At 37.8% G+C, this 23,461-nt stretch overlaps 2 protein-coding genes across 2 annotated transcripts; both read right to left on the bottom strand.

Annotated features, from left to right (window-relative positions):
* Positions 1 to 1,890: 1,890 nt before the first annotated feature.
* Positions 1,891 to 7,508, bottom strand: LOC102230865 (phosphatidylcholine-sterol acyltransferase). The gene is made up of 7 exons (XM_014474902.2): positions 7,131 to 7,508; positions 4,397 to 4,553; positions 4,091 to 4,206; positions 3,874 to 3,969; positions 3,322 to 3,546; positions 2,980 to 3,175; positions 1,891 to 2,441 (listed from the first exon to the last, which is right to left on the bottom strand). The coding sequence occupies exons 1-7, from the start codon at positions 7,279 to 7,281 to the stop codon at positions 2,078 to 2,080; spliced, it is 1,305 nt and encodes a 434-aa protein (XP_014330388.1). The 5' UTR covers positions 7,282 to 7,508; the 3' UTR covers positions 1,891 to 2,077.
* A 1,227-nt stretch (positions 7,509 to 8,735) lies between these two features.
* Positions 8,736 to 13,190, bottom strand: LOC102230335 (C-factor-like). Its single transcript, XM_005814956.3, has 6 exons — positions 12,943 to 13,190; positions 12,671 to 12,722; positions 11,788 to 11,975; positions 10,040 to 10,204; positions 9,569 to 9,679; positions 8,736 to 9,304 (listed from the first exon to the last, which is right to left on the bottom strand). The coding sequence occupies exons 1-6, from the start codon at positions 13,093 to 13,095 to the stop codon at positions 9,191 to 9,193; spliced, it is 783 nt and encodes a 260-aa protein (XP_005815013.1). The 5' UTR covers positions 13,096 to 13,190; the 3' UTR covers positions 8,736 to 9,190.
* Positions 13,191 to 23,461: the final 10,271 nt, after the last annotated feature.

Raw genomic sequence — 23,461 nt, 5'->3', positions numbered from 1 at the left:
GCACTATTTAAGTGTTTTCAGACTTTGTTCATTTCTCTTACCTAAAACACAAGATCATTTGTAATTTGTAAGGCTCTTTGCTAAATCTCAAAGATTTTCGTAAAGCTTATTGTTAGCTTTTTTTTTCTTATTGGCCTACAATCAAATACATTTTGTAAATATTTTTCTCCCAGTCTTTTTTCTACCATTAATTTTCTTAATTGCGAGGATAAATACATTAATAACAAAAAGTAATATTTGTGACAAATAATATATATAATAATATATAAATTTGTTTTGTGTAAATAGATTGTATAGGGTCCCAGTTTAGTGATGCTGAGTAAGCCACATGAATCAATATTTAAAATGATTATTGGAAATAACTATATCGTTGCCTTTTTTCTTTTCTTTTCTTTTTTTTCTCCTCAGGATTTTATCTTCAGTCGTTCATAAAGCCTTTTAAATTTCAGCGTGGAAAAGTATGGAGCCTGAACATTCTTAACTTAGAGGAAGCATTCAAAAATGAAAAGCATTCATATTAAAAATAAATTCAGTGTGAAACAACAAGAACAACAACAAAACAAACAAAGAAAAACAGATGGCCATGAAGAATTTGATTTAGAAAGATGGAGGAGACAAAAAGTTCACACACACTTTTGATAAAAATGACAGCGTTTTGTGATGTGAAAAAGGAGACCGTGAATAATATTTTGGAAAATTTTGGATCTTTAATATGACATTTATCCTTTACAATTTCCTGAAAAAAAAATTACAATGACATTATTTTAATTTTTCTTTGACCATTATAGCTTTACCTAAAAGATGTAAAAGTAAATGTTTTGCTACGGGGTTAATTTTTATTCAGGTTAATCAAATTCTCTTTAATTGTTGGCAAAATGTGAACTAAAGGAAACTGTATGCTGAAACTGACCTGAAAGGCGCCTCAACAAAATGTTCATTTAAAGTTGTGCACACGTCTGTAACAAGGTTAATGTCAGATGTTTCCTTTAGATAGAGATGTTTCATTTAAATGTATGGGTTATGTGTTACATTAAAGACAGAAAAACACATTGAAATAATCAGGTGCTATTTTTTAAACAAAAACCAGGCATTTTTATATGGATGTACACACTTTTTTAGATCCACTGTAATTTTATCCAGTATTTAAATGATTGCATGTCAAAAATCGATACCAGAGGACATAAATAGTGGCATCATGAATGCAGCAATAGATTATCTAGCAGTATCCTGACCATCCAACAGTCATCATTAGAGTTTAAAGGATATCACATTGTTGGTTTCATCAGTCCAGCTGTTTGTATACTGTTTATAAATCTGGACAACACTGTTGTACCGTTAATGTCAGTATCATACATGAGGAACACTTGCTTTCCATGTCAAAATCTAAAGACATCACAGACAAACTTAAAAGTGAATTTTGGATATAAAAAGATTATCCAATTTTTTTTTTTTTACAGCATCAATAGTTTAGTTTAGAGGGACAGACAATATTCAGTGAAGTTATCTAAAATGTACACCGAACTGCCAAATTTATTCCACTTTATCTCTGAACTCTACAAAAATATAAACTTGAAAGAAAACATACATTACAAAAACAGCTGTTACCTTCGAGTTGGTGGAACATATGCTTTAAAAATAACATTGATTTGATGCAGATCTAAAAAGGTAGACCCTATACACACATACACATACTGTATATATGTATATATACACATATATACTGTATGTGTATATATACACATATAAACACAAATATGTATGTGTTTATGTAAGTTACCAGCCATATAAACATATATATATATATATATATATATATATATATATATATATATATATATATATATATATATATATATATATATATATATATATATAAATATATATATATATATGTATATACACACACACACATATATATATATATATATATATGGGAATAAACAGAGAACAGATAAACCAATACTTTAGTTTAAATGAGAAGGTCAGAGTTAGACCCCTTCAGAGCTGAACCTAGTGACCAAATATGCTTATTTTTACATGTATACACAGGAATCCAGTAATATCAAACACAGAACTGCTATATAGCATCTGACCGGACGTCGACCTCTTCGGGAACATCAGATTTACCCTCCAGGATTTGCTGGATCTGATTGAGCACTTTCTCATGGAACACCATATCTAGGTGGGCCAGGCCCCTGTACTCTGTCACGTGGACGGGCTTCTCTTGCTGCCCCACCCAGCGCTTGCACAAGCCCATGCTGAAGCTGTCCACCGTGTCGTCCCCGTCAGCGTAAACAAAGTCCACCGGGTCCCCGTCGGGAAACTCCTCGTCGTAAGTATGGGTTACGGGCGTCGGAAGCCCCACACCGTACATGCACCACACCTCTACACCGGGCGGGTGGAGAGCACTGGTGAGGTTCTTGGTGTCCTCCCACATGTGCCTGCAATCAGTAAAAAAGACCTGTTTAATTGTTATTGCTGTTTATTCTTACATAATCCACATGATTTTGTTTTGAAAGCATCTGTAGTCGTTTTCAAATTAGCTTTACAGAAACTGAAGCTGCTAAAAACCCTTTGGTGGAGGATATAACTTCCATTACCAGCATGGGGCACTGATACACCACATCCTAAGAAAGTCAAAGCTGAGATAGTACGTATCCCTAAAACAAACATGTCAAAACACATTTGAATTTAATTTCAGCTTAGATAAATGCCAAAAGCCATTTACTTAAGATGTGGAAAGTTTTCAGGAATGCAACAAAGATGCTTCAAATCTTGTGAGTGAGTTAAATATTTTAATAGTTTACCAACAAATAGATCTACATGCAAGACAAAAGGTTCTGACCAAAACATCCTCCTTCACATGTGTACTGTATAAAGTTGGTGCAGAAAAAATAAATAAATATCCATATAAAAGTGTCTTAAAAGCATAATTTTGTTGGTTGAAGCTATAAAAAGAGCATAAAAGCTCTCAGTTACCAGCCATCCTCAAAGCTGATGTCTGTGAAAAGACGCTTGTAGTCCCGATGGGTGTAGTTAAAGGCTGGAGTGGAGATGAAAACATGGTGATCTGGCCAAACCTCCTCTGACGGCAGCAACCAGGGATTAGTGGTCATCATCCTCTGCTCCTCGCGGATCTTGACGTTGGAAAGCATCGGAATGCCGTCATTTTCACCTGCAGTGAATTTTAGTAGGAAGTGAACAGCAAGAAGCTACAAACTCACCAGCACATCCTGACTTGGTGCCAAATTAAAAAAAACATCAAGTTTCTGCTATAATCCATTAATCATCTGCTGCAGATTCTGTTCCAGCAAACTTTACCTGAGGTCAAAACTCTGAGTGCTTTAACAGCGCCCCCCCACGGAGCTCCAAGGGAAATAAAACCCCTGATGTACTTGTCCTTCCAGGCCTTTGGCTGATGGTTGAGGAAGTAGAGGACGTAGTGGGAGCCCATGCTGTGTCCCAGCAGGTAAACTGGTTTCTGGTACTGGTTGTACATCTCCTCAACCAACTCCTGCAGCTTTAGAAAATAGGCTGTGTTCTCATCTGTGAAGACAGGAGAGGGATGATGAGTTCTCTCTGGATCAAATCAAACGTCCAGGTTCATTCCAGAATCACCACCTGAAATTCCTCCCTCTGTTGATGCAGAGGGACTGAGATAAATGATTAATTAGCTTTACATGATTGATAACCAGTTCATTAACCTTGGTTTGACTTTTAGACCTAAGAACACATCACAAAACTATCAAGCATGGTAGTGGTTGTGTTGTACTGTGTGTTAGGTTTGTTTCAATGCTAGTGGTTACAGTGGCAATAAAAAAATGGATGAAAAACTTGGCCCACATTAGGCGTTTTAACAGGACACCCACTTACTTGGTGCTAATCTCCAATCATAGGGGGCTCCACGAACCGTCTCGTTCCGGACATAGCCGACGTTGACCAAATGTTCCACCATAGTATGAAAGTAACCTCGAAAGAACACAGTCATACTCTAGTAACTTGCATACAAACATATGAAAACCAAATTTAAAATCAATTTAGTGAGTTGAAGTAGAAAGGCTTTTAGTTAACCCTGGTTCAGTCGTCTTACCTGCCAGTTTGTTGTAGTCAAGAAACTCTATGGAATAGGTTTCCCCAAATCCCGGCACTCTGACCTGCACCCCTGGTGAGTTGGATGAGCGTCGTGTTGTCCTGTTGTAAATAAGTCTGAAGGGAGAAAAGAAAAAACACGAGCGACAAAATAGATTTATAAAATAACTGAAAAATAGATAATTTTTAAAGTCTGGATATCAATCGATTCAGAGTAAAACAAAGTATTGATTCGAATGTAAAAGAGAGAAGCAGACACCAGCAGAATCACAGGTGTTGTTGGACAACTTAGGACAGAGTGTGTTACCTGATGTTATCTATCCAGCAGTCCACACCTATTGGCATGAACATGTTGAGGTCGATCCACAGAGGAAACCAGTTTTCAGTTTTCTTGTAGCAGAACCAGTGAACCAATGTTGGTTTGTCTATTTTGGCCTCAAGACGGTTCCCCAAGTTCCCAGGCACTGAACAGAAAACATCATATACATACTTCAAGTCGTTGTATTTAATAATAAAGAAATGCAGCAAAATGGTCACCTGTGGAACGATAAATCTTCATTATCAACACACTGCATTGAATTGCAATCATCACTGATCTGCAAAAATATCGCTTGAATGCAACCGTTGGTAGTTAAATTTCATGCAAATTGTGATTAATGATTTTTTTGGGGTAAAATTTTACAAGCCAACCCCCGCTTGGTTACTGCCAAGCCTTTCAAGAAATTGGTTAAAATGATCCTCTCAGACAACATGAAGTCTACAGCTCTAAAACCAAAACATATTATGCTGAAGGAATTTAAAGGTGGCAATGAAATAATTGTCATATATAAGACTAGAAAGTTTTATAAAGTAATTTCTAAGCAAATCACAGTACGAGGTATTATCCACTGACGGAGAAAACACAGAATATTGGTGAAACTTTCCTGGGAATGACCTTCCAACAAAATTATGCCAACCGTGCATTGACAGCTCAACCAGGAAGTGAAAAATAACTGATGATGATTCAACAATTAGAAAGAGACAGGACAGAAATAGCATCCATAGGAAGGTTCCAAAGCCAAAACCACTTCTGATCAAAACAAACCTAAACATCATCTTAAATTTGCCAAACACCTCTGAATGTCCCAAAAATTAAGGTTTTAGAGTGGCTTAGTCAAAGTTAGTGAAACCTGCATTTTGAGTTTACTCAGGTTATCTCTGATACTCAAACACCCACGATGAATCTGAAACATTTAGGTGTGACACAAAAAGTACAAAACAGATCAAATCTGTATGTACCAAATCTCTATTTAGCAGCATCATACTTGGCCTGCTGGTCCTTGATGGCCACACTGGATATAGATTTCAGTGGCTGAGTAGTTAAGCCCACTTAAAACAACAAGAAGCATGAGGCAATATCAAACATAGGCACGTTTTTCTAATATCTTTCAGGCCACGTCATTTTATTTTGCCAATCAATGAGGCACACATTTGTTTCCAGATAATAGTTGGAATTTTATCATAGATTTTTCTTTAATAAGTTGTTTGGTATGTCAGGCTTGTGTCTTTTGTCAGTCTTTTTTATTGAGGACCTTGAAGATTCATTTTTGGTATTGTTTTATGTCATATTATGTGACAACTGAATCTCAAATCTTGAATAACTGGGTCACCCCTTGGGTGTATGAGGCTTTATGTCTAAAAAATGCAAGTCAGAGCTAAACGGTTTAAACAACATTCATCTGATAATGGTCTGATTGCAGGACATTCAGTCTGTTTGAAAGGAAAATACAAAGAAACTAGGAATGACTCATGACATTTTCCCAGTACTGAACATTCAAACTTGTTTTTAACATAAACCTGCTCTTTGAGCTCTTGAAGAGTAACTGTTATTTACCATCTACCTTGTATCTTCTGCTCTATTTGATCATGCTCCAAATAAGGAAGTCCGTTTCCAACAGTCAGGTGTTTTAGCATCCTTGTGTTGAATCCTACAGGAGCTAATCGAACTCTGATGCTGAAAACATCACCTTAATGAAAGAACTGTCTACGTTGAACAAGTAGATATTGTGACTGATCTAAGAATCGAATTACATTTAACTTGAGAAAGAAAAATATGAAAAACACTGAGGAGGAGAACTCTTTCTTCGGAGGGAATATTTTACTTTTCCACATTTTATCTGGGTCAAAAACTTTGAAAAACTATCTTTCACTACAGGTGCAGCTGCAAGACTTCAAGCATATGACTATCAGCTTTCCACAAGTCACAAGATCAATCATATTAGATGGAGTGCCTAGCAACATCAATTTTCGTGTCTTGCCACTGATTCTTGATTAAATTTAGGTCTGGACTTTGACTGGACCATTCTAACATGTGGAGATTTGCAGCTCTGGATCTATGCTTAGACTACTGGTGGAAGCTGAACCTCTGTCTCAAAGCCTTTTCTTTTTCCTGAGTTGCCCTATATATATTTTCACTACCATATATAGCATTTAGGATGTAGGCCAAAAGGATATACATTGGTTTTCTTTTGATCAGAGAACCTTCTTTCATACTTTAAACAAGACTTCTTAAAGTTTTTTCTTACCACTTTTACATAAAGGCTAGATCTGTGGAACTGACCAAAAATAATTATTACTCTTCCACCAGAGCTGTGGATCTCTGCAGCTTCTCCAGTGTTACCAGGGACGCTTTTGGGTGATTCCCAGAGTTATACTGTCTTTTATGAGAAATAGTATGTTTTAGCAGTTTTGTGGCGCACTTCGAAATTGTGAACCTTTGTTTTTGTTTTTTTGTTTTTTTGTTTATGCCTTTAAATCTGAATAAAAACACATATGTTTGGAAATGCGAAGTAGTTCACAGGGCGTGATGGTTACTTTTAAAAATATAGATGAGTAGCACATATTAGAATACAGTCAGATCAGACGCCCTGATAGATTTCATATCCCCCACAGATAATTTATCAGGAAGTTTGAATAGGGAAGATGTTCCTCAAACATCCATCGCGTTCGGTGAAGTAGACATTTAAATGACATAAAATGACGGAAGAGACCTCTCCTCTTACCTATAATGAGCGGCGAAGTGTTGTTGCTCGGTACTTTGGGTTTAGTGCTGGGTGGGAAAACGACGTTGACGATCCAGAAGCCGGCGGAGTGATGAAGCCCCAACAGAACCACTGCGAGCAGCGCCCAGCACATGCGACCCGCTGACCCCATCTTCTCTGTCGGGCAGCTGCGGCGGCCCAGCTCGGCGCTTCGTGAGCAGCTGCTGACGACGAGGGCGCAACAAATACGGAGAGAGGTCACTCACACCGAGACGAGCCGCAGGCTGATTTTTTTTTACCATATGCGATGGTGCATGCCTGATTTACACTGAAGATAAGAGTTAAACTACTTTAAAGCGGAGGGATTAATGCAGGCTGAGGCAAATAAAACGTGCACTGGTTACGTACTGTCCTATTGATTCTTCTCGATCACGCGTGTTTTGTTTAGACAACAGGACGTCAATGATTAACAAAAGGGGCTGCAGTACAAACATTTATTCTTTGAGTAGCATAAGTAAAAGAGGAATAAAAAAAATCCCCCCCCCTCCGTAAAATACTAGTTTTCGACTCTGCGGTAATTTAAAAAGCGCTCATATAAGTTCTGGTTGGTGGAAACAGGACTTCAAGCTAGCTTCGTGAAGTGAAACATTTGCATGAGATTATAACTGTAACAGTTTCCCTTCGGCCTCCAGCTGGGACGAGTCTGCACTGCCTGAACTTTCTGATGCTGCCTTCACGGTCACGGTAACATCCAGCTTCGGAAGGAATTATACACTATAAGTAGGCTTTTACAGAAACAAATGGAGAACCAACTGCTGTTTTACTCCCCAAATAGGTTCTGATATGAAGCCATTTTTATTTTATTTTGGCAAACTGCCTCTAATTGTCCAAACATGTTCTATTTTTTTTATTAATTTTTTGTCTGGTAAGCTTCCGAAACTATGTATTTCAGCTTGATGTTTCAACTGTGCATAAATTTTAAAAAGTCACTTTGATTTTTAGCCGTATGTTCCAATTCCTCTGTTTAAGTCTGTGAAAAACAGCAAAGACAACACTGTTTTACAGACAAATAGAATCTCAGCACCAAAAAGATGATTCTCAAAGAGATGTTGACCTTAAACATGTATGTATATAGTCGATAACTAGCTGAAGGATGAGGCATCTCTTAAGTGTTTATTAACAATAGAGTCCTGGATATCAAGTAAATTCTCAGCTGAGAAAAATAGCACCACATCCTGCTACTGTCCATCTACTTTAGCGTCCGCTGATTGCACAATCTGAGTGCATGGAACAGTAAAGCTTTCGATGCGGGGTTACTACAGGGCATTAACCTGTTGCATATGTTGTTTGTTTAAAGTGGGGCACAAGGCCAGTGTCTCACAGCGTCTCTTTCTGGAATTTACCTCACACTTCAATAAACTTGGAAGTGAGAAAACACGTTACACATTCAGGTGATGCTATCGATAGAAACCAGCTGCTGAATGATCCTCTTCACATACGGCCTCATAGCTGTTTTACGATGCAGACGGTGTAGAAAATATGCGTTCGGTCAGTTTTCTTGGTGTTTGAAGAGACATTGCAGGAAGAAAAAAAAAATGCAAATTCAATAATGACCCAGACCACAAGTTGAGAAAAATATTTTATCTTAAAGAATAAATTGATTAATTGATAAACATTTTCATTGACAAATGTTCTCTAAGGATTATGTAGGGCAGTTGCTTCCACATGGAACATGCAATATAACCAGGTTGCCTTTACTTTACAACTGTTTCACGCCTGCATACATTTAGCCATCATCACCATTTGATGATCAAAAAAAATTTGGGTCTTTTTGGTCATCAAGTGACGACCACATTATATCAAATCAACATACCTATTTATATAAATAAAAGGTCTGTTGAAGCAAAAGTGGAACTTAGAGATAGACTTCCCACCTAGTTTGTCGTAGGTTCGGACGAGAAGCAATTTCTGGCAACTCACTGCCTCTGACGCACATTTATTAAGATAAATTCACACTGTTGTTACAATTTTTTTTGATTGATGTTAAAATCATACTGCTTATTAACATGCTGATCAACAGGTCACCATGGCAACTGCTCTCCTGTAAAGTCCAGAAACGACCCATGGTCCTTTTCAGTCAGCCCACCAATCACAGTCAGGACCGATGCAATGCTCTCCTCGGGACTCAAAGGCGCCTGCAACAAACAAAAGTAAAACAAAAAAAGAGACCACCATTAGTCACCATAATGCTCCTCAAAATTAGTAGAACGACCTTCCACACTCCAAATAAAGCTGTCACAGCCGATAGATTTCAGGCTAGTATATTCTACAGAGCACTTTTCATGTCATTTCAAATTAACCCTAAATGTAGAATCTCATTTTGATAATCTTTTTGCTTTTAATAGCTTTCTGAAAAAAAAAAAACCAGGGCACAAACATCACCCACAGTAGGTTCTTACCTCAGAGCCTCCCATGTCTGTGCGAACCCAGCCAGGATGTATCATCATGCAGAGGATCCCATCAGGCTCCAGGTCTAGTGCCATACAGCGACTAACCATGTTCAGAGCACTCTGAGGAGACAAGCAGCAGGTAACCCAAATATCATCATGTTTTCAAACCAGAACACCTAGAAATCTTGACAGTATAAACCAAAAACAAATCCAAACAGGCCTTTCCTTGTCTTTAAAAGTAAATCATGGGAATCTTTCCACAGTGCAGCAGAGGAATCTCTATCTTAGTGTGTTTTCATATACGTGCAGTTAATTAGGTCACAAACACGCCAAAGGCTTCTCTTTACAGCCAGGTAGTCGAAATGCTAAATTTGAGTCAACTAGTCAACAAGTGCTAAGAGAAAAAGAAACTCCATATATGTGGAGCCCCAGTCAGTGGTACCATTATGAGGAGGTCCAGTGGGTCCAGTGTTTTAATACCTTGGATGTTCTGTAAGGGTACCATTTGAAGTTGTTGGAACTCTCGCCCCAGTTAAGCTCCACAGAACCCAGCAGAGACGATATGTTAATGACGGCTGCTCTCTGGATCCCCATTGTTCTTGATGCTCCTCTGCTTGCTGCCCGCTTTAACAAAGGCAGGAATGCCTGACGGATGACAAAAAATAAAACATTGTAGTTCAAGATCACAATGAAAACCAGACATTTACATTCAAATGTACAATAGGCACAACCAGTTTAATGGCCAGCTGCTACTTTATTTGTAGTTTTTTCTTTTAATTTCAAGAATCTGCAGCAATGCTGCTATCTGAAATGCACAGACTATGTTAGTGCTTCCCTCTGGTGGCAGTATAATAACAACAGAAAGTTTCCATTAATTTTGCAAAACACATCATAATCGTTAACACAGTTTTAAAAAGGTGCCATCTATGTTGTGCATCTGATTGTAACAGTTACAATCTCATGACCAATCAGCTGATTAGTCAGAGACAAAGAGGTCCAAGCTGGCCTCACTTCCAGAAAGCAAAAAATGGCATGTGGAAAATCTGAGTCCGTGTTAACATTTTGGAAAAATGTTAACATTTTTTGAAAATACTCCTGATATCAGATTGAGCCAATATTAGTTGCTAGATATAAAAACTAAAAAGACACAGCAACTTGCTGAAGTATCCATACTTGTTAAATGTTTCCAACCTCAGAATTCAATGCAACCCATTGGAACATTATGAGTCAGTTCTGCATGATCACGATATGGAAGGCGTTACAAACAAATATCTAAAGAGTGTGTGATACATTTTCTACTTTAGAGTCAGAACTCTGTAGAACCACACTTCAGTGCAAATCTACTGATCTTGAGCAGTTTTGCATAAAAAAGCTGATCCTCTACATGTGCAAAGCTGGTAGAATAATACACAGAAGACTCTCTTAATAACTTATGAGGACTCAAAACAATGTGTTTTGTGTTTTCTTTTGGTATAACGTCTACAAATACCCCTTGAAGTATTTCACTCTTGGCTTCAAAAGTCTTGATTATGTGAAACACAAAATATCACATTTCAAGAGGTTGTGTCCAACTGTTTGCTTCCGATTAATCATTTATTTTCCAAGTGGGAAAATATTTCCAGTATTTTCCGAGAAAAAAAACAAAACATAACACTATCAGATCTTCAAATGAAAACAAAATACTTGCTGTGATAAAGACAAAATATAAGGCTGCAAACATCAAATGTTAGAGCTTTCTCTTACTTATTACAAGATAGAAGGATAAAGTTTTAAAGCCCTCAGCAAGAGAACAGTACCAGATTTCCACTCGACATGAGTCACTGTTCCCAGTCATTACTGAGGGACTTTATGCAGGACTATGGCCTTGCAGTTTAAACAAAAATGTCCTTCAAACTTTGTGTCAGCAAGAATCTGTCCTGCTGGCAGGCCCCTGATTAGTGCTCATATTTTCAACTGCACAGGGTGCTGCTCTGTCGCCTCTGGCCTGTCCTCTAAGGCTTACCACAACCAAAAGTCCTAATTAATATTTATGACATGCAGACAGCTCGGGGCTCAGGGAGTTTAGTAAAATTTCATTATCAAGGTCATTTTTGTGTTAGTGTCCTATACAATCAGAAATAACCCACGCAGTGTCCCGCTTATGACTGGGAAAACAGATGAGTGATTTTCTTTGAAAGCGCTTTATTTTATTTTTTTCGCCATCTGAATTCTGGAAAGCTACAAATCACCTTCGTTATCATCAGAGGAGCGACAGCGTTGGTGTGGAAGCTTTCCATCATTTTCTCTGCCGTGACAGAATGGAAGTCGGCCACCACTTTGATCCCTGCGTTGTTTATCAGGCAGTTCAGGCCCTCTTCCTTCACCAGCTGGCCGACCTCCTCAGCACATTTCTCTATGCTCTCCTGATTCACTGCATCTACATGAAAAACACAGCAGATTACCCAAAACAAATCAAAATCCTTGTCATGTGCAAAATCCAATGATTCCAGACTCAAATTTCGATGGGTAGATTGATGAACAGGTAGGTTAATGGATGAATTAATGTATTGATGCCTTTTCCTTTTTCCTTCCAGCTACCGTTGAATAAAGAAAGACAGATGGTCTAACAGACAGATAAGCTGGAAGACTTTCAGTTTTCGTCTTATTTTATTAACACTTTTGTTTTTTGTTATTGTTTGGTGAATAATTCTGTCCATTTTCCTTTCCATCTGGAGAATGTTCATTTCTTGATAGTCATTTTCTATCTCATTTCTATCTTTTCCATTTTCCTTTCAGCTACTGCTGAATAAAGGGCACTATTGCCACAAAAAAACAAAGTAGTAAATCAATGTCTTCAAAAACTAAACTGGAAATCCAAAATATAGACACAAATGAAATATTTTGTATGTTTTCACCAGGCAGATATTTTGCATACTGTTGCATCACTCTATTTTTTTCCCTCATGTCTCATTTGTAATATTACACTTAAGACACAATGATGCGTTTATATTTTGTGACTTATTTGATTTTGTATAAATCTTATGATCACAGTTTTGTGCAATGTTAGATTTCTAAACATATTCTATTTCATCATGTCATGTTTCTACATTATTTCCTTCCTCTGAGTCTTACCCAAAGTCACGATGTGGACGTTGGCGTATTTCTGGGCCAGTTCCTGAAGTTTCTGTAAGTCAAAAATAAACAAAAAGTCACTTCTCAAGGAATTATTTTTGGTCAGAGCACAATAGCGACATCTGGTTGAATGTTGTAAAGCTAATTTCCTTTCTGCATATTTTCTGTTACCCTGGAGAGCTCGTCATGGCTCCAAATTATATTATCATTTTATGGATGAGAGAAGTAAAGCAGGGAATTATAAGAAACTGCATTTTAAAGAGTCAGAGTACCTGCGCACCGGTGAGGTTTCTTGTCGTGGCTATAATCTTCCCCGGTGAGAAACCTCCACTCGCCAGACTTTCGACCATCTGCAGCCCGAGTCCGCGGTTTGCTCCTGTTATCAGCACAGAGCCACAGTTTTTAAAATTCACAGCCCCACTCATCGTTCTGCTATATTACCTCTGTTTCACACACTGCTGTCTATTAGTGTTTGCTTTCCTTCCGGGTATTTCTAGCAATGCTCTTTAATCCGATCCCTGCAGTACCAATATATGACCACTGGGGGACAGGGTGGCACCACTGAAACTTGTCCAATCAGATGTTTTGTATGGCGGAAACCTCCCAACAGAGAGGTTCAGAAATCAATAGCTGGAAATACAACTTTGACGGTCGGAAAAGATTATTCCTTAAATCAAAGGCAAGTATCTTTGAGCTCAAAAGAAGACAAATGTACAGATTCTCTGGTTACTTTTGTCTAAATTCTGTATTTTGGGTCTTATATTTGAAATTACTTTTGCATTTTCTAATTTTTTTAAGCCCTGCTTGTCTTGCAGTACAGTTGTACTGTATTGTATTCAGTACAATACACTGAATAAGTAAGTATACTTACTTATTCAGTGTATTGTACTGCAGGGTGCCCAAGTCCAATCCTCAAGAGCTGCTTGCTTATGCTTCAAACTAGATCATGGGTTCTCAAATCAAGGCCTTCAGGGTCAATGTCCTGCAGTTTACATGCACGAAAGAATCAAAGTAACATTTCAGGTATGTTCTTGATCAATGAATAACATTACAACATTATACATAGCTCAAAATAGTCGATTTTACATAATATCCCTTCACCCCTTTAAGCTTTCTGGTTTCTTTAATGCATGAGGTTACAAAGAAGAAGAATTAGTTTACTGCCTCCCAATATTGTTCTCATGTTGGTTCCTATGCTCTTAGCTAATTTAGTGTATGTTTTTTTTTCTGTAATTAATTTACAGATCATGTGTCTGATACTGTTCTGATGCCATTAGGCTCCTCAACAACCATCAATCATGACCAAAATGCTTGAAATAAGCAGAAGCACAGGTGTTCTACCAGGGCTACCAACTTTTGAGGTTAGAGTTAAAAGGAGAAGGGTTAGGAGCCAGTATACAGCATTTAAAAAGTGGAAGGTTACCAATATTTCTATATCTTGTTGCTCAATTGTTTACACTCTTAAAGACTAAAACCATTGTTCATATCTTCATTTTCACACTAGCACTGAAACAATCTAGCCTGTGCTGAAACTTCACCTGGAAGACATAAGAGCATAAGATGTCCTCTGAACTGTTTTTAGGAGGATTTTGAGAGATCGTGTTCTCTGAACAATTTCTCTAGTCCTCATTGATGCTGTTTCAGTGATCAGCCCCACAACATCTTTGGTCTTTCACCATATTTAGCAGTAGACATGAGAATCTGATCCATATACCTATTCATCTTTAGTCTAATTTTGTCAAATTCCTTGTTTGTGCACAAAGCTTGGCCAATAAATATGATTCTGATTTGGAATCAGAATTGCAAAAAACACTTATTCATCGAACAAACATGATGCCGAAGTGGAAATGTTTGTGTAAAATTAAATTAGCAGCGGAAAACACATCTAAAACTGTAGGATAAGAATGAAAATGTAGTTTAGATAACACTTATAAATCATTTGATGCTTCATAGCAAAATATTACAAGAAAAACAGTCTTCAACTGTGTTTTTTAGCAGCACCATCGAGTCCAAATGAAGTAGATGGAAAAGACTGAGTTCAGTTTTATTGTTTTAGTATTCAGCCTTGACTTAGGGATAGATAACAGCCCACGAATCAGTCAGCCTCAGGGTCGTGGTGACATACAGCCAGAGAGACTCAGGAATTTATAAAGGTTCTTCAAAGGTGCAAAAGTCCAAAAAAAACCCAACCTTAAACTGTAATTTGTATTGAACAGGGAGCCGGTGAAGAGCGATCAGTAATGCTGGAACATGGAGGCCCTTGGAGGATCTGGTCAAAAGCTGAACAGCTGCAGAGAAATTTTACAGAGGCAAGTAAAAACATAATTAAATACTTTATGTGAGAAGAAATCAAGGAATGAACCATCTCTGTCACAGTTTGGGATGTCTTAGTGCTCAGTCTACCAAATTTGCTTAACTAATAATCTCCATGCTTAAGAGTAATCAGAGAGGATTTGAAGCCAGATTTTTGCAACAGAAATGCGTCTTAATCAATAATTAATAAACAAATCCACAAATTCCCATCTAGCATATTAGTATGCTAAGAAATAATGTAGGGCACCACAGACTGCAGATTTCCCTGGATCTCTGAGCAGCAACAAGTGACTCTGAGAAGAGTAAACTCAGTAGACTGGCTTCTCTATCACAAATTCTGTTGAATTCTGTCCAATAAAAGAGGGCAGACTTTCTTTTTACCATGACCAAATCTAAACTTGATGGAATACATATCTCTGTTGTGAGAAACTCCCGTCTTGACTCTAAAATCAGAACCTCTCAGTATTGACTTTACATCCATGTGACTTTAACAACTAGACAGTTCAGCGTTGATGAATACTAAGAGAATACCAAAAGCAAAGGGAATTTACTGTTTGCTCTTAGTCAGTTTTCAAACATTGAAGTGAAGATGGAGAAGCAGAGTTAAGGGTGACAGCACAGCTGATGGAGCTTAAGCAGTCCCAGCACACAGATGGTTTCTCTGGCAGCCCCCTAAATCCAGATTTCCTTAAAGCTCCTGGTGCCTGGAAGCAGCAGATATCCCAGGTCTGCTGGAGGTCACTTAATTTGAAATTTGGCTCCCGTGCTTTCATTTGCAGATGTATTAGTTTGGCACCAGGCAAACAGTGCAGATGATGAGCTGGTACAATATGGGGTGCAGAGATGTGCTTGTGTATCTGGAGAGTGTTTAACATCTTGGCCCAGTAGTGTCTATGCTGCAGTATTCTTTAAATAAACTTCAGGGGATAGAGGAGGTGTTGCTGCCATTTTGTCTGTGCTGCGTTGTGAGATATTTCTGACTTTAGTAAAGAGAGTGAGGGAAAGGGGGCTTACACCTAATTTATAAAATACTTTTTGGTTCATTGTGTATCAAATGTTACAGACCAAAATTACTATTTTAGAAGATTTGAAGATGTTTGAAAATTCCTAAAACTTTCACAGATTCTTAATTCACAAAGATCAGGGTTAAAATAAAAATAAAATAAAATAAAAACAACTGGTTATGTACAGTATATTCGTTAAAAACATGTCCAGGAATGGAGTGTTGCAGATGTGGACATGAAGAGCATTTCAAAGAAACCTGTTTGTGACTCTGAAAGCTCTTTTACTAACATTTATCAGTCTGGTGTGAAGGACGGAGAGCAGGCTGATGTCAGAAGACATAAGGTTTCTGGATGTGATGTAAGGCTAAACGACGTTGGATCAGGACTGGCCATGCAAGTTTTTGTTATTGTTGTTGCTGTTGGAGATGATTGTAGATTTCAAAAGAAACATGGTTAGGTGAAACACTGTTTGGGAGAAGACATGAAAGTAGTAGAAGACTATAAATAGCTTGATGTTCATCTGGAAAACAGACTGGACTGGAGATGCAACAATGAAGCTATCTAAAAGAAAGGACAGAGGAGACTCTACTTGTAGAGGAAGCTTAGGTCCTTCAATATGCTGCATATCTTCTCTAAGTCTGTGTCATCTAGTTAGCAAAGTTTATTTATAGAGCGTTTTTCACAGACATAAAATCACAAAAGCGCTGTACGAAAAAATCAACCTTAAATTATACAAAGAAGCAAGCATTAGAAACGCAATAAAATTATCACGTAAAAGCCTGGGAAAATAAAATGTCTTCAGCTGCTTTTTATAAACCTCCACAGAGTCAGCAACACTAAGTGGCAGGGGCAAAATCTTCCACAGTCTTGGAGCCACCGACTGAAAGGCCCTGTCCCCTTTAGCTTTCATTTCTATACGTGGAACAAACAATTCCACCTTTTTTGCTGTCATCAGTGACGGCAGCAGCATCAGGAGTCTGGGACCTAAACAGGCTGAACAACCTGACAAAGAAGGCTGGTTCCGTTCTGGGAGATGATAACAGAAGGAAGGATTCTTCATCAAATAAAAAAATTATTAATTTGAGCTGATTAGCACATAACCAGGACTCTCAGACACTTGATAAGATAAGTGAGTAAATGGGTGTAAATAAAGAAAAATATTGTGTGAAATAATTTGACCAAGTAAAGTATCATTATTACTGAAGCATAGTGGTCTTAGGGCGGAGCCTTGAGGCCCTCCTTGACTGATGGATGTTTTGTTCAAACCAGGGAAGAGCTGTTGAAAATGTTAAACTATTGAAACAGGGATTTCTAAGTTTTTTTTTTGGTAAAAGCACTCTTTCTTCATATTTCATCTATCATCCAAGACTCTTTTTACAACATGTACTGACTACCTCCGATGCGCAATGCTTATTTCCGCAGGTGCCAACAATATAACTGCTATTATAAAACATTTTTACACCAAAATCAATATTTGGTCCATATCTCAAAACAAAGCAAGTTTGAGCATGGACTGTTCAAACTTTCTTTATGTCAAGCTTCCTCAGTGCCACAATTTCACATTTTATCTTAACAACACGTTAAACTGTTTATGCTTGTAAATTTCAGAAAATCAAAAATGTCACCGTAAATCAAAAAGAGTCGTTAACTTTCTACTCATAGCTCAAGTCTGGCAGTTTGAGAGTCAGACTACATTCAGTGCCTTTTTTTTCTGTCAAGTATTCAAGATTTGTGCACTTGACTGATGCAAGAAACAAAGAATAACTTTTGAAATGGATAATAAAACTATTCATTGGCAACTACTGGAAAAAGAATAATCGCAGTTCAGTTGGAGGTTAGGTCAAACACTAACCTCCAGAGGAGAGGCGAGGAAGGCAAAAGGACATTCAGTTAAGACTGAGGTTAGTTAAATATGATTGTTTGGCAGTGGTTATAGTTAAGTTGTTTGTGATTTGTCCAGTGTTGTTACTCCAGTGGTTACTGTGGATCTCAGGTCTGGATAAGTATATCAATGCTCAGAAGAGTTTTGGTGAAGGACTTCCGGGTAAACTCTTTGCAGCAGGAGCAGTCCAGGAAATTTCCCAGGGACCGTTATGATGACACCCGAGTAGAAACACATCGTGAGTTTCTCTGAAGTGATTATAAAGCACTGGAAAACAGAATAAACAACAAGTAAAGCTGGATTCACACAAACAATAACGACAAGCTGGCAGCTAATGACAGCAGGCATATGGCTTGGCGAGCATCAAACAGAATGGTTTGTATCTTGGTGGATTGAGACTCTGGGGAAGGTCACTTTGAATCCAAGGATGACTGAGTTTGACGAAGGCTGGCTGTAAGTCTGATGATGGGACCCACGGGTATGGGAGGAAACCTTCAGTTTGCTTTTTACTTTATTCTAAAGCATTTTCTTTGCAGCTGAAAAACAGCATTGATCAGAAAATACTTTTCTGCCTTTAAAGGATCCTCATTCATGTGTTCTTATTGAGTCATTTTATATCAGCACACTGGTGGGAAGTAAGCATGATAAGGCCAAGTCTGGCAAGAGTCGTGAATAAATGAAACATTATTGGAAACATTGTTGATTACTGTCTGTAGGGGTTTTCAGTTTTCAGTCACCTTGAGTTGGAGGGCTAACTTTCCTCTGGGTCATTGAAAATCATCCTTTTCAGAAAATTGTCACTCCCTGAAGCCCTCTACTTTAGGTTTATTGAGCTTTAAATCAACACTTAGTTTATTATGGCATTGTCTGGTGGTAGATTCACTACAGTTCTCTGGAGGGTAATTTTCCACTATTAGAGCAAGAGTTGAGAAAGCTTCTGTATTCGGCTTCCACCTGTTCAGCAACAAGCAGAGAAGCCAGAGATTTCCGACAGGGGTTGTTACTAAAAAAGTCAAGAGACGAACTGTATAATAAAAACATAAATAGGATAATCTCCAGTTGGCCAAAAAATTCAACTCTGAAATCAATGAAAACAAACAAAAAAAACAGATGATGCTGAAACTGAATTTAAAATTTGTCACAGGTTCTTTTCCCAAACCAAATAGTCATTAGTTTGGGTCAAAATTTCAGGATTTAACCCCGGTTCATGCACATTTTTTTACTTCTAAATTTGAAGAGACATACAGTTTTGGATTAGCTTGTAAAAAAAAACACAAAGACATAATCTTACCACGTATTAATGTCAAAAGTTTTTAATCTTAAACACAGAGCACATCTATTGGGTCACTTTCTTACAATATTGCCAAAGCCTTTTTTCAGAAACCTGAAAAAAGGTTATGGTTTTCAGAACCTGAGGATCTTGCTTTGTGTCTTTGGTCATTTATAATCATCATAGGATTTGTATTTGTCGTTGAGTGCTTTCTGTTCTTAGGTAAGATGCTTAAATCGACTCCATAACTGTCCCTTTAAAACGAAGTCCTTGTGCTTCTGTGAGTCATAAAAGATTAACAGAGACAAGACTTAAAACTTGATGAGGTGAGTAATTAGCTGGAGGAAACTGTTCTCATATTATTTGGATATTACACTTACTGGCCAAGCTCTTGATCAGGTTTGTGTTTCTTATCACTAAATTGTGATCAATACATTCAGTATCTGTCAAAGTTGGCATTTGATTCGCAGTCTGATATTTAGTTTCTAAGTGGAGCATGTTTGCATACACAGGCTCAAATGGTGTGGATTATGTTTGATCTTAAGTTTGTAGACCCTACACGAATCTAGGTTGGAACATCCACTTTACTCTTCCAGTTTACATGAGCTATATTTAAAGAAGTCATACATAAATCAGCAGGGTTTCTTTCATCGATTAATAAATCATAAATGTTATTCTCTTATGCTCATATTCTCTTCATTCTCTGTGCTCAGCAAAGAGTATCCAGCTGCCTGCAGCCTATATTACAAGGCTTTTTCACAATTGGATAGCTGTATGATTGTATTGGTCAGCTATTCACTCACATAACTAATTTTCATGTACAAATATGAATAAGTGTCATCTTGATTTTATTTGGAGGCATAAACTTGATGTGAGAGTCAGTGTAGTTTGTTATCCTGGGGCAGCTTTTTGTTTGCTAAAGCGAGAAAAATAATGCAAATCATTAGCTGGCATAAAATTGCTTTCAAGCCACCAAAACAACAAAAAAACAGTTGCAGGACTGAAGAAATAATACGTTTCCCAAGAGCTCTTCACAAAAACCATATTTAATTTATCAGTTGTAATCATTTATTTTCTGAAAAATGAATTAGTCAGTAAAGGCATCCGTCTGTGATAGAGCACCACATTTTAAATCCTGCTGACAGCAGCAGAGTGACTGACTGACTGAAATGAAGCAGGGCGTCAGTTTCTGCAGAGGACTGAGGTCATGTGCGGTGTACTGAAAAATGCAGAGCACAAAAAAAAAAAACATAAGTGCCCCAAACTTTTTACTAACAGGCTGCAGATAGCCGCAATAGACCGACAAAAAGCAGCACACAGTTCTGAAGAAGAAGGAAACGGAGGATTTGCAACACTGTTCGATAGAAACGTGTGGCAGGAATTTGTATTCAGCCTCGCTGTCTAAGGATGGTGGAATGCAACATATGACAAAGGAAATGTATCGACCCGGTTACCAAATCACAAATCCCAAGGAACAACCTTCCAAATAAGGGTGCAATTTCTTTACAGTGTGTGACCATGCAAACATACAAGATGGAGCTATGACTTCAACAAAACCAGTTAATTGTTCCTACACCCAATGTGAAATTAAAAAAAAGGCCTCACTGAATACCCCACTAACAGAAAATCTTTCGTGGAAAATGACAGAATAGACACGTTCACAATAATCAGTAGTTTGAGGAACAAAACCCCTGTATTCTGATATCTCTAAATAAAATGACGTCATCAAATTTGTGAAAAAAGGTAGAGTTATAATTAATACCTTCAGCACGTTGTCACAACAATCCTCTGATCCATCCACTGATCTTGACATTAGCTAAATCACTTTACTCACCAGATAGCAAGTCAGTCTTGCTTCAGCTAAGTGTTTCTGAAAGCAAAATCCTAAAATGTTTTATTAACTTATAAAGGCTGCTTCATTTTTCTAAATATTATAACAATTTAAGAAAACAACTATCAAATGCTGTAGAGAAAACATTGTTAAAGCTAGCACCCTTGCTATAACATCTCCAGCATAAAAAGTATATTTGAATTAGCACTTGTTTCCTCAAACATACTCATTTATGTTATACGCATGCTGTTTTGCTTCATCAAGTTTGTCATGACCACATTTTTAGCTAATGGACGTATCATCTTGCATTTTGGTGAGTTTGTCCTAAAATCTTCTCCCAGATGGCAGCAGAAGGGAGCGCTTAGCAAGCATCGATCCAGGGATTGTAGATGCATCCCGCCTTCTGTGCTCCCTTCACTTCCTGTAGGTTCACGCTCATACTTGATGCTTCTCCTCAAGAAGAACGCAACAAAACTTTACAACTTTAGCAGCAATAAAGAATAAAAAGCTTTTTAAATGACATGTGATTTTAGAAAGTGATTAAAACACAAGTTCACCAATTCCTTGGAGCATTTTCTTCTCCGATTGTCTTCCCTTAGTTCTAATGGATTTATTAAAAAAAGAAAAAAAATACAGCTGAGTCATTTATGCCTCCTTTCTCTTTTTTTTCCATTTTATTTTTTCTATGAGTTGAATGCTTAAAAAAGTTGAAATTAAACAAAAATGGACATTAAACCTAGCAGATTAGTTTTTGTTGTGGATTTCACATAAACCACCCAAATGACATTTCAGGAAAGTAATCTTTAACAAGAACTATCAAAGAACCAAAAAGGTTAAGCACATTTTCGTTACTTTTGCTAAAAAATACGGATCCTAACAGAAATTTTAGACCCAAGTTCTGGTTCTGAGCAGCTGTGAGTCGCATAAAGATTTAAATGCTTCTGATTAATTGATCTGCAGCTGCTCTTCTGTGAGATGGGAGTTTGTGTGTGTGCTGTATTATTCAGGTTGCCTTAAAAGCATGTCAACTCAATTACAAGGATTTTACTAGAAATATCATGTCCTATCCTACAGTCTCTGGAGGAACATCTCTGCTCAGCGGCAGGAAAAGTCTCCCATCTGAAGTTCAAATGGAGAGCTTGAAGCCTTCCACAGCAAGCAATGGAAATAGGCAAAAAACTGTCGAGCTTGTCAGTTTTAATCATTTTTAATGTTTCATTCTGCAATATTTCATTTTAGGTTTTGAGTGTTCCTGAAATTTAACACATCAGACACACTTTTGACTTTCTTTATGGACTATGTCAGATAGGATTATCATTTGATTCTCCATTATTAAGTTGTGTGTTATGAAAAATAAGTCACATCCACCACAGTCTTTCTCTTTCACGTGATTTCTTTTTTGAGCCTTCCCTTTGCATGATTACTCTGGTTGTGAGGCTTTCTATAACAAGTATCACCTGAGTAAATGCCTGCTGGCCGCCTCCATTTGGAGGGTTTCTAGGGCCCTCCTACTGGGTGGAGACCATGGGGAAGACCCAGAACCTGCTGGAGGAACAATAAATCCATCTGGGCTCGGAAAGCTTTTGGATCCCCTAGATTGAGGAGGATGTCAGGCATGTCAGGATTTCCCTACTGAACCTGCTACCACACAACCCAATGTCTGATAAACAAAACACAATGGATGAATGGATGTTTAAGAAATACAAAAATATTAGGAAATATTGTCATGCAGTAGCTCTGCATGTTTGGTTGAAAGTTGTAGTGTGTATTTGTGTTTTATTCTTTTTCTATTTTGATTAGTGTTCAGGGGTTGAATCTAATGCCTTGCCTATTCTGTAGACCGGTGGGATTCCAACACTATTGATTGGTTCGCTATTTTGTGCATTTCAATTGTAAAACCGACTCATACAACCGACCCATACTCCACCCTTCCCGGGCCTCCGTCAGTTGCAAGTAGGACATTGGTATGGTTAGAGCAGAGCTGCTGGCGTCACACAATGCAATCCTTTGATTGGGGGACAGAAAATCATCACTTCTTGCGACAATCACAAGACACACTATTGCGTCACATTTGTTGTCACCACAGCATGATGCAATGTTAGCTTTTTGGGTTTGACTGTCGGTCCAGTGAGAGTCCAGCTGGAATTGGAAATGCTCTCCTGAATATGCCAGACCATGAAATAGTGCACCGAACCATACAGACCCATGCCGTAATGCTCAGTGGAAACCAGGCAAAACTGAGCCTACATGGATGAACCTGTAGCATCATCTACTCAGTACAAGACCTTAGTGATATATTAAGTGAAGCTCAACTGGAAAATTTGAACAAATGATACATTTGCAAACTGGGAGTGTTTCTGTGAATATTTGTATCATTGCAGCAGCCATAGAAAATAGAAAATGGAGTCTGTGAGCATTTAATGGTTACCTTTAAATCTTTGGATACAGATGAACAGTTGTCTCGTAATCCTTCAGCATTTAATCCAGCCCT

The sequence above is a fragment of the Xiphophorus maculatus genome, chromosome 2, assembly GCF_002775205.1.
Source record: "Xiphophorus maculatus strain JP 163 A chromosome 2, X_maculatus-5.0-male, whole genome shotgun sequence".
NCBI lineage: Eukaryota > Metazoa > Chordata > Actinopteri > Cyprinodontiformes > Poeciliidae > Xiphophorus > Xiphophorus maculatus.
Note: the sequence above shows the minus strand (reverse complement) of the source record. Positions and strands in the feature narration are given on the sequence as shown.